Below are 11446 nucleotides of genomic sequence, written 5' to 3' on the forward strand. Positions count from 1 at the left end.
AGTTTTGCCGTAGAAAGGAATCTCCCCTTGTGGAATTCTGTCATATCTACTAAACCTGTATAAATTAAACCATCATGCCGAGAGTGTGACTGTAGAGAGGAATCTCCCCTTGTGGAATTATGTCATATCTACTAAACCTGTATAAATTAAATCATCATGCCGAGAGTTTTGCTGTAGAGAGGAATCTCCCCTTGTGGAATTCTGTCATATCTACTAAACCTGTATAAATTAAATCATCATGCCAAGAGTTTTGCTATAGAGAGGAATCTCCCCTTGTGGAATTCTGTCATATCTACTAAACCTGTATAAATTAAATCATTATGACGAGAGTTTTGCCGTAGAAAGGAATCTCCCCTTGTGGAATTCTGTCATATCTACTAAAACTGTATAAATTAAATCATCATGCCAAGAGTTTTGCTGTAGAGAGGAATGTCCCCTCTGGAATTCTGTCATATCTACTAAACCTGTATAAATTAAATCATCATGCCGAGAGTTTTTGCCGTAGAAAGGAATCTCCCCTTGTGGAATTCTGTCATATCTACTAAACCTGTATAAATTAAACCATCATGCCGAGAGTTTGACTGTAGAGAGGAATCTCCCCTTGTGGAATTATGTCATATCTACTAAACCTGTATAAATTAAATCATCATGACGAGAGTTTTGCTGTAGAGAGGAATCTCCCCTTGTGGAATTCTGTCATATCTACTAAACCTGTATAAATTAAATCATCATGCCGAGAGTTTTGCTGTAGAAAGGAATCTCCCATTGTGGAATTCTGTCATATCTACTAAAACTGTATAAATTAAATCATCATACCAAGAGTTTTGCTGTAGAGAGGAATCTCCCCTTGTGGAATTCTGTCATATCTACTAAACCTGTATAAATTAAATCATCATGCCGAGAGTTTTGCTGTAGAAAGGAATCTCCCCTTGTGGAATTCTGTCATATCGAGTAAACCTGTATAAATTAAATCATCATGCCGAGAGTTTGACTGTAGAGAGGAATCTCCCCTTGTGGAATTATGTCATATCTACTAAACCTGTATAAATTAAATCATCATGCCGAGAGATTTGCTGTAGAAAGGAATCTCCCATTGTGGAATTCTGTCATATCTACTAAACCTGTATAAATTAAATCATCATGCCGAGAGTTTGACTGTAGAGAGGAATCTCCCCTTGTGGAATTCTGTCATATCTACTAAACCTGTATAAACTAAATCATCATGCCGAGGGTTTTTGCTGTAGAAAGGAATCTCCCCTTGTGGAATTCTGTCATATCTACTAAATCTGTATAAATTAAATCATCATGCCAAGAGTTTTGCTGTAGAGAGGGATCTCCCCTTGTGGAATTCTGTCATATCTACTAAACTTGTATAAATTAAATCATCATGCCGAGAGTTTGACTGTAGAGAGGAATCTCCCATTGTGGAATTCTGTCATATCTACTAAAACTGTATAAATTAAATTATCATGCCAAGAGTTTTGCTGTAGAGAGGAATGTCCCCTCTGGAATTCTGTCATATCTACTAAACCTGTATAAATTAAATCATCATGCCGAGAGTTTTGCCGTAGAAAGGAATCTCCCCTTGTGGAATTCTGTCATATCTACTAAACCTGTATAAATTAAACCATCATGCCGAGAGTGTGACTGTAGAGAGGAATCTCCCCTTGTGGAATTATGTCATATCTACTAAACCTGTATAAATTAAATCATCATGCCGAGAGTTTTGCTGTAGAGAGGAATCTCCCCTTGTGGAATTCTGTCATATCTACTAAACCTGTATAAATTAAATCATCATGCCAAGAGTTTTGCTATAGAGAGGAATCTCCCCTTGTGGAATTCTGTCATATCTACTAAACCTGTATAAATTAAATCATTATGACGAGAGTTTTGCCGTAGAAAGGAATCTCCCCTTGTGGAATTCTGTCATATCTACTAAAACTGTATAAATTAAATCATCATGCCAAGAGTTTTGCTGTAGAGAGGAATGTCCCCTCTGGAATTCTGTCATATCTACTAAACCTGTATAAATTAAATCATCATGCCGAGAGTTTTGCCGTAGAAAGGAATCTCCCCTTGTGGAATTCTGTCATATCTACTAAACCTGTATAAATTAAACCATCATGCCGAGAGTTTGACTGTAGAGAGGAATCTCCCCTTGTGGAATTATGTCATATCTACTAAACCTGTATAAATTAAATCATCATGACGAGAGTTTTGCTGTAGAGAGGAATCTCCCCTTGTGGAATTCTGTCATATCTACTAAACCTGTATAAATTAAATCATCATGCCGAGAGTTTTGCTGTAGAAAGGAATCTCCCATTGTGGAATTCTGTCATATCTACTAAAACTGTATAAATTAAATCATCATACCAAGAGTTTTGCTGTAGAGAGGAATCTCCCCTTGTGGAATTCTGTCATATCTACTAAACCTGTATAAATTAAATCATCATGCCGAGAGTTTTGCTGTAGAAAGGAATCTCCCCTTGTGGAATTCTGTCATATCGAGTAAACCTGTATAAATTAAATCATCATGCCGAGAGTTTGACTGTAGAGAGGAATCTCCCCTTGTGGAATTATGTCATATCTACTAAACCTGTATAAATTAAATCATCATGCCGAGAGATTTGCTGTAGAAAGGAATCTCCCATTGTGGAATTCTGTCATATCTACTAAACCTGTATAAATTAAATCATCATGCCGAGAGTTTGACTGTAGAGAGGAATCTCCCCTTGTGGAATTCTGTCATATCTACTAAACCTGTATAAACTAAATCATCATGCCGAGGGTTTTGCTGTAGAAAGGAATCTCCCCTTGTGGAATTCTGTCATATCTACTAAATCTGTATAAATTAAATCATCATGCCAAGAGTTTTGCTGTAGAGAGGGATCTCCCCTTGTGGAATTCTGTCATATCTACTAAACTTGTATAAATTAAATCATCATGCCGAGAGTTTGACTTTAGAGAAGAATTGTGCCCTTGTGGAATTATGCCAAATCTACTAACCCTGCATAATATATCATGTCGACAGAGGTGGTATATCGTAAAGAGGAATCCCATCTTTGCGTCTCTCTGCCAAAGGCATGGTACAACGTGTATGATCTTTCAGTGATCATACATTTAATGCAGCATGGTTTGTTACTCGGTTGTTCATAATCGATGTAACACATATGGAAGACTGTACGCAACGTTTTTTAAAGCAACTACACAGACTGTGGAGCAGTCGGTCGTAAGTGGATCCATACTAGTATGTGTGCATGTTGTTGTATGAAGAGACATATTGTATTAATATAATACAGAACGATTCAGCCTGAATAACTCGAATTCGTAGCTTGGAGCTGTAATGCCTTGCCTTCAATTCCCATATTAATATAATCGCATTATGATTCATCAATTCACAGCGATAAGCAATTTTGAGGGAAATTTTATATAATTTATGCTATGGTGTCAACATAGTACTAGTAACTGTTCCGAACCTAATACTGAAGTGAAACATACATAATTTAGTACAAGGATTCAACAATTATAAACACGTGAAATACGTGTAATTCAGAGTATTAAATTCTACCGTAAACATTAACTTTACAACAGCATATAACTAATAATTAAAATTTGGGAGACCGGTGACTAAAGTTGCTGGTGAGCTCTTGAAACATGTGAAGGTATGGGAATATTCATCCCTTTTGGTGGTTATAAGGGTAGTGGATATGCCGTATTCATACTTGTTATTCACCCCATACCCACACGTGGTTTGGGTAGAATAACTATTCGACCGCGCAGCACCCACAGCTCAGAATGCCATCTTGTTTTAACTTGAATGCTAGCAACTGAAACAGTAAACCTTATAAACGGGAAAGGAGAGCAACATTTTCAAGCATTTTTGTAATTTAAAAGAAGCCTCTGTTGTTTGGTGAAGATACAAGGGAATGTCCTCACTCAACCTGTTGTTGAGCTGACCTTGAAGTCTTTACTGAGATAAAACTATTCCCAGAAGCATAAACCTGGGGAATACTCCATGTTTTTCTGAGATGAAAATTGGAAATATAACCCTTGTTCACCTTAACTTTGTCAGACAGGATAGGAAACAGAATACTGTACTTAGCAGAATTTCAAGCATCCCCCATTGCCATACTTTATCTAGTGCTCTGTACATAAAGTTTTGGTAACACAACAAGGCATAGATTCTGAGAAATGATGTTATAAAGATACCTAACTACAATGCTTTCAGGTTTAAGTTGTCATCATCTTTTAAAATTTGAAAATTACATACATATTTTAAAAAGACTTCCTGGAGTCGAAAGAAGGAATCACAGGCATTAAAATTAGGATTTTAGGCAATTTCATAACCAGGCCCAAATAAAAACTGCTGAAGATAAAAAATGTAAACTTTTAACAGTGTGTACAGTATGTAGTTATAGCTGCATAGAATTATTTATGACTGAAATGAAATTTAGTTTGTTTTAAGTGAAGTAAAACGTAAGAAATTTACAGGCTTTTATTAAAATATTTGTCAAGGAAATTATTTACCATACAAGAAACACAGTCATTCTCCCCAGCCATCTTCGTTGAAAATAACTGTAAAAAATTATATTTTAATTTTCAACATATTTTGTTTGGGCTTGATTAAAAGATGCCGTTAAGTTATTCTTGAGATGTCCAAAACTACTCGTGAAATGATCACAATAGGTTTGTACTATTGTTATTGTCTTCAGTTATATTAAAGGGTGGACCCCAATGTCTTGTTAAAAATACTCCAACTGGAAACAAATTTCACATCCTTGATGGAGTAGAAAGTTGGCTTCAGAAATTAAAGATTATTTTGTTTTTGTAATTGCTACCGTCAAACAATTTTCTACTTATAGTTTGTGGTATATTTTATGGATGCGAGGACATTTGTGTCAGCTATATGATAATATTTACAAAATCAGTTATTGTTGTATATGTTGTTTTGAATTATCATTAAATAAATTTTGATATCATGTTACTGATTTGCAATGTAATTAGGTTTAAGTTTTACTTCATTTGATATGACACAAATGACACTATTTGGATCCAAACGATGTTACGTCCTAAAACTCAATAGTTAATGAACATGTAGATTAGCAAAATGAAATAACTAAATACAATGTTTACGATGTAAAAGTTTTGAACACATTTTGAATTGTTCTAGTATGTAATGACTTTTCTTGAGCCTTCAACATACCAACTGCAATTCTAAGACCGCGTAGTAATTTCATCTCCAAAATTGAAGGTGCATAATTGTATAAGATATAGTTAGTAGATGAAAGCCAATATGAATTGTACGAGTATTAACACACAATCTACTTTTTCGTGAAATCTATAGACGAATTATTTCCCCTAAGAAATAAATTAGTCCTAAGCCGCGCTAGTTTTGACGTAGATCGACGTATGATGATATCTAATATATTCAATATCAAATGATATTTTTTTATCAAATAATATTTAGTTTTACCTTTGATTGTAGCCTACAAGTTTCAGAAGATATATCACGTACAGTGCTATACATTGAGGCACAAAAATTAGGACTCGGAGTCCCACCTATAGAGCGAGAAGTTCAGGTAGTAAATATGTGAACGGTAAACATCAGCGTTAAGCAGTGGCGTAACTAGACAGAGTCGCGCCCCCCGCAGCGTACTGAAATGCGCCCCTCCTGTCGGCTCCTAACACCCCCCTCACCCCCCCCCCCCCTTCCTCCTACTGACCTACACGCATCGTTATAATTATAGCCTACTTCCCTGGTCTACCTTTATTCTCATGATGTTCACTCTACTTACGGTAAATTGTAATAGAAAACAAACCTTTACTTTTTAAGAGTGGCTTTAAATTTGTGTAAATAGTTGATAGTCCCCGTGCTGTGCAATGTTTATTTTTTTATACATTTTGTAAAAAGATCAAAAAGGAAAAGAAAACTTTAAAATGAATTATTCATCATAATTATTTATTAATGAAACTATCTCAAACATTAAAATAAAAAATAGAAAAAATTGTAGACATGTTAATTATTTCCATATTATTTAAACCCTCTCCTCTTCTTAAAACTGAAATATTTTTCAGCTAACATCTTCAAGTTGATCCTACGAGCCCGTTCATGTTTTATGCTCAGCCTCCAAAGCGCTCAGCCGGTATTGGTCATAGTGTTTCTCAAATAATCTCTTTGATGAGCTTGAGTTTTAGAAAATGACCTGGAAAATTTATATAAGATTAAAAAAAACTATGTTGTTAACATATATGCCATTTTCAGGTTATAATACAAGTATATAATTAAAGGGTATAATAACTCTTCTTAACACAAAAATTAATTTTAGTTAGTACGGGTTTTTATGATATTTTTGGTGATTACGAACCTTTCCGCTGACGCTGACGTAACTGGGAGAGTCAAGAACATCATCATCGCTGTGCAGACATCAGGAAGGCTGCTTGACAAAGTCACGTTTTCTATCATTAAATATGAGGCTAAATCCTTAACTTTTTTCAATCCTCTTGTTTTTATTTCATCCGAAACAATGTTTCTGAAACACACTATTTGTGTCTCCAACCCGTGTGAAACATCTTCCTCATACTTCTCACAAAACTTCCTGGCTGAAAAAATTAGTTCATCATCACTTTTCTCTGTGAGGTACTTTGGAGTTAAAAAGATGAAACTGATCGTTAATCCTGACCATGCTCTCAAAAACGTCTGGAGATTTGAGCAATAACTATATCCAAGCTCCTGTAAAATACTTTTACTTTGAATTCTTGCAATGGATTAGAAAATTCAACATCGTTGGTCAGTTCGTCAAAAAAAGTTTTTTACTTTTTTACATCGTTTAGTCGGCAGAGAAGACTCAATATTCCATCCCCCTGGCTAGCGTTTCAGCTTCTTTAAACAACACCTTCAAACTCATTTCTTGCTCTCTTTAGTTCAGTCATACTCTTTTCCAAGAAGGGCTGTAGCTTCGTCAATTGATACATCCTCTTTTTGTAGTGTTTTAGATGTAATATTAATTCTCTCTAAAACCTTACTTTGGAAAGTAAGCATCAATACAAATTGAAAACACGTCATTTGTTTTTTGAGTCCAGTTGCCTCTTAAAACTCTTTTATTCTTTTTAGAAGTCAGAATAATATTCGTCAAACAGCTTAAGACAGAAACAAAGTTTACACTTTATGGCCAGAAACAATCGTACCTAGATGACCAACGGGTCGGACACAATCTTTTGAGTGTCTTGCTAAGTATAGACCCCCTTTGCTCCATAGATTTCTCTCTCAAAGCTTGCCATCTTGGCAGGCTTTCGCCGAAAACACGTAAATTTGATTGACCAAATCGTAAAATAAAATCATTTCTGTTATGTCAGTAACTGAGTCATTGAGTACCAAATTTAAATTATGCGAGGCACAATGCACGTACTCTGCATTTGGCGACTTTTGCTTTATTCTAGATTGGATTTCCAGAATAGTTTCCACTCATTACGGCTGCCCCGTCATAAACCCTGGCCTCTACACTTTTCAATTTTAATGTTGTTTTCTTCTTCCAAAAAATTACAAAACCTCGTTAGTAATTTTTTCCGAATTTTGGCCTGTAAGAGCTATGAACCCTAAGAATGATTCTTTAATTTCAAGTTTTTCGTAGTTTTGGACTGCCACATGTCGTATTACTATCGATAGTTGATCAGTTTTTGAGACGTCTTGAGTGGTGTCTAATACCAGAGAGAAGAAAGGAGCTGCTTGGATTTCACTTACAACTTCATCCAGAACATGCTGTGACGCAAACATGATCATTTCATTTTTGGATTTTTGGGAGACAAATACTTAACTTTGCTTTGATCGTTTTCTAAGTGGACTTTTTAGAAGAGGATCGTATCGTGACAACAAATCTATAATATTCAAAAAAAGTTTCCAGAAGTAGTGTCCACTGTTTCAATATTTTCATTCCGATGCCCTCTGAACGCTAAGTTACAAGTAGCCATAGTTATTACTACATCTAAAAGTCTTTTGAGAATCTCACAATACTCAGGTTTCATACTTTTGAATAAGTGATTTTGCATCTTGGCTATTTTTTACGGTACTATATGCTAAACATGAATTTAAGTGTATACGAGATGTTTCATGTTCTTTAATTTTTTTGCTTAAACCTTGCCCAATCATTTATTAGACCTTTACACCAAGCATCTTTAAATTTAGGGTCAGTTCTGTCAGCGAACAACCAACAAGGTTCACAGTATACGCCATTTAATAAAGGTGAATAACAAAGCCAAAACCGTTCTAGTTTTTGGCCCGTTTTGGCAATTTTGTAATAAAAATCACTGCTAAAAGATCTATTGTTTGTCGAGTCTTTAGGAAAAGGCCCTGTGGGCCTACATGGTTCAGAATTCAAAATGAAAGTTTTATCTTCTTCTTTTAAGAGGGATACTCCGTCATTAGTGTAAGAGCCCAATGTCAGTTTTAAAAACACCACGTTGTTGACTGATTTCATTAGTATCAATATGCAAAACACAGTTTTTATCAATGTCAATGTCTACGGTACAGCTACAGCTATCATTATTTATCTTAACGTCTAGACTCACGTCTGGTTCGTTATTTGAGAATTCAGGTGGGGTCTGAGTAGATGTTCCATTTTCTGTCTCGATGGTAGGTAGGTCAGAACTTATTTCACTACACTCACAAATTAAACCGGAAGTTATTTGTTTCCTTACACTGTCATTGTTTTTACTAAGAGATATGTCAGATTTAAAAAATAGATCAATTTTTTTGGTGTTTTTTTGCTTTTTCTTCCTCCTCCTTCTTCCGCTTTCGGTATTCTGCACCACTAGGTTTTTTAGACATTTTTGTTTAATTATTGATTTAGTTTTCTAGTACATCGTCCCATAATATAAAGTTTCCTGTAAGAGGTGTAGTTTGCAAACACTTTTCACCGCCACCCACAGTTGTAGGCTACTGAATAAATCACAACTTTCGAAAATGCAGTAAACGTAACGAGTAATGATATATGACTGAGTGACAAGGAACCACAGTATACTGTGAAGGAACTACCTAACAATAATTGGTACTTGGTAGTGTGGAGGGAGGGAGGGGAGTATTCAAGTCGCAACATGAAACAAGGCAGTACACGCACGCACACCCCCACGCTCACACACGGTCCTAAAGCGCCTTAAAATACACTTCCGTGGCGGTTCAGCAAATAGTTTGCCTGCTTTAGTTTTTGAAGGCGTTTAACTAAAACAAGAAATGATAATAGGCCTACGATATTCCTCGCTAGCTCATTTATACAAAAAAAAATTATAAGGAATTACAATGAAAATAGTGATATTCAACCTTAAGAAATTTGGTAAAATCGGTATAATTTTTTTTATTTTTTTTTCATTCCTTCGTGTGGCGCCCCTTGACACGCCGCGCCCCCCCGCATTGCGGGGGTTGCGGGGGTATGTATTACGCCACTGGCGTTAAGTAGTACCTTTAATTTGAAAATTAATTAATTTCTGTAAGATCTGTTAAATACTCATGTTGTAATAATTGTTCCTCTTATAATTTCCAGAATTTTAAATGATAGAGTGCTTAAACAAAATATTAACCTTAATAAAAACGTCAAGACTTCGTTATGTGGGTCACACATTTACCAAATCACTTGGTTTGACTTTACTTGATTCAAGTTACTTGACTCTTGTTGAGGCATTTCAAAATAATATTAAATTAGAAGTACAGAAAAATTATTTTATTGAAAGTTGAGCATTGATTGTGGATGTTATGTTTAAATTTGATGATTGCTACATCACTATGTATGTTAGCTGCCACTTGTATTAAACAACTTACTTGAATACAGTTGCTTACTTGAATGAAGCCCATTTAGATCATGTGAAGTATAGAACTTACACTAGTCAAGTACCTTTCTACTTGGTTGAACTTCTTTGACGTACAAGATATATAGACATTTTTGTTCAATTTCACATAAGACATAAAACTAAAAGTAAAGCAGAGTTTGGAAATATATTTATTGAAAAATATTAGTTGAAAACCTTTATCAAAGCCGGTTTAACGAAGTAGCTTTACCCAGTTTGGACAGCGTTATTATTTAATGGAAATTAGAAATAACGTCATGTGGTATATTGATTTCATGCTTAGATTTTTTAAAACTCTGATATCAATTTGACTACTATGCTGCAGAAAAATAAAATTGAGACCACCAAAAATATAAAAGCATAACGCAACAATGTGTTATGTGTGAGAACTAGTAATTCAATAAAAAATAATCTTAAAAATTTTACTATTACCTAACTATTTTTAGTTAAAATATCACTACGAAATAAGCATTCAATCTCAAATTTCATATCACTAACATTTCATTAAGTATTAACTACAATTACTTTTTAAGTTAAAGTGAAGGCTTGTGAAGGTTGTGTTTGAATGTTTAAAAAAGTTACATTTTAAAACGGTTTACTATATAAATTTTAAGATTGGGTACACTTTTATAATTTCTTTAAAGTTTACATGGTTACAATTAACTGTGTTTGTTAAAATTTACATATGTATGGAAACTGTGAGCTGAGTAACCACAATATAAGGGGTTTTATTTACTTGAAACTTGAAGATTATCTTTGTATTACATTGTTGCTTTCAAATATATTAATGTAAGCAAAACTTAATACAAAATCATAGTTATTAAACGTTTTCCTTGATTATTACTAGTTTAATGAATTTATACATATATAATACATTAATTAATACAGTAGCAGCTTTAAATTTTAATTCGGTGTACTTACTCGTCCAGTTCCTCATCTCCGTTTGGCGATGCCATTATAAAATTCAAGAGAACCTAAACTGTAGAAATTACTCGCAAACTTTAATACACGCCCTTTTTCACTGAGGGCACATCGAAGTACGCCTGTAAGTAAGTACACTTTACTCTACAACGACGTGAGCTCTGGAGGACTGCGTCGGATTGTGTTTCACTGACTCGTCCTCATCACTCGCTACACAAAATATTTTTCCCACTAAGAAAATTACCACCGGAAACGCCACAACCACAGGAGTCAATACGGACGGGGTGGTAGTGGGTCAAAGTCGATTGTGGAGAATGACGCGCATGCGCCCCCAGCCGCTCTGCGCCGCGCCGCGCACCGACTTCTTCCCTCTCGTGGCCATTATGTGACGTGGAAACAATTTTTTTCCGTTACCGCGAAAAATATAAACGTAAACAGTAGCATATAAAAATCGTCCTGAAAGGTTTGATCATCGAGAGGGCTGAGAGTGTGCGAGTCAGGAACACCCGGAGACCTGAAATTATGGACACAGTTTTCAAAACCAACATACAGTCTTTTACTCTGCCTCAGGCCTCGGAAATGTGTAGCCAGTTCGATTACAAATAGCACAAAATATAGCAGATATCTCTGACACATTTTAAAGACATTTATAAAACTTACTTAATCATTTCTGATATCTGGGATTAGTGTGGGG

The 11446-nt window shown here is 35.1% G+C and overlaps 1 protein-coding gene across 1 annotated transcript in view; it reads right to left on the reverse strand.

The window, feature by feature from the left end:
* Window positions 1-11016, reverse strand: part of LOC124369763 (uridine phosphorylase 1) — a 90780-nt gene extending 79764 nt beyond the window's left edge. Inside the window, exon 1 of the mRNA XM_046827844.1 lies at window positions 10753-11016. Within this exon, the coding sequence (XP_046683800.1) occupies window positions 10753-10787 (35 nt within the window). The 5' untranslated portion in view covers window positions 10788-11016. The remainder of the gene's footprint in view (window positions 1-10752) is intronic.
* Between the last annotated feature and the right edge of the window lie 430 nt (window positions 11017-11446).

The sequence above is a fragment of the Homalodisca vitripennis genome, chromosome X (assembly GCF_021130785.1).
Source record: "Homalodisca vitripennis isolate AUS2020 chromosome X, UT_GWSS_2.1, whole genome shotgun sequence".
NCBI classification, from domain to species: domain Eukaryota; kingdom Metazoa; phylum Arthropoda; class Insecta; order Hemiptera; family Cicadellidae; genus Homalodisca; species Homalodisca vitripennis.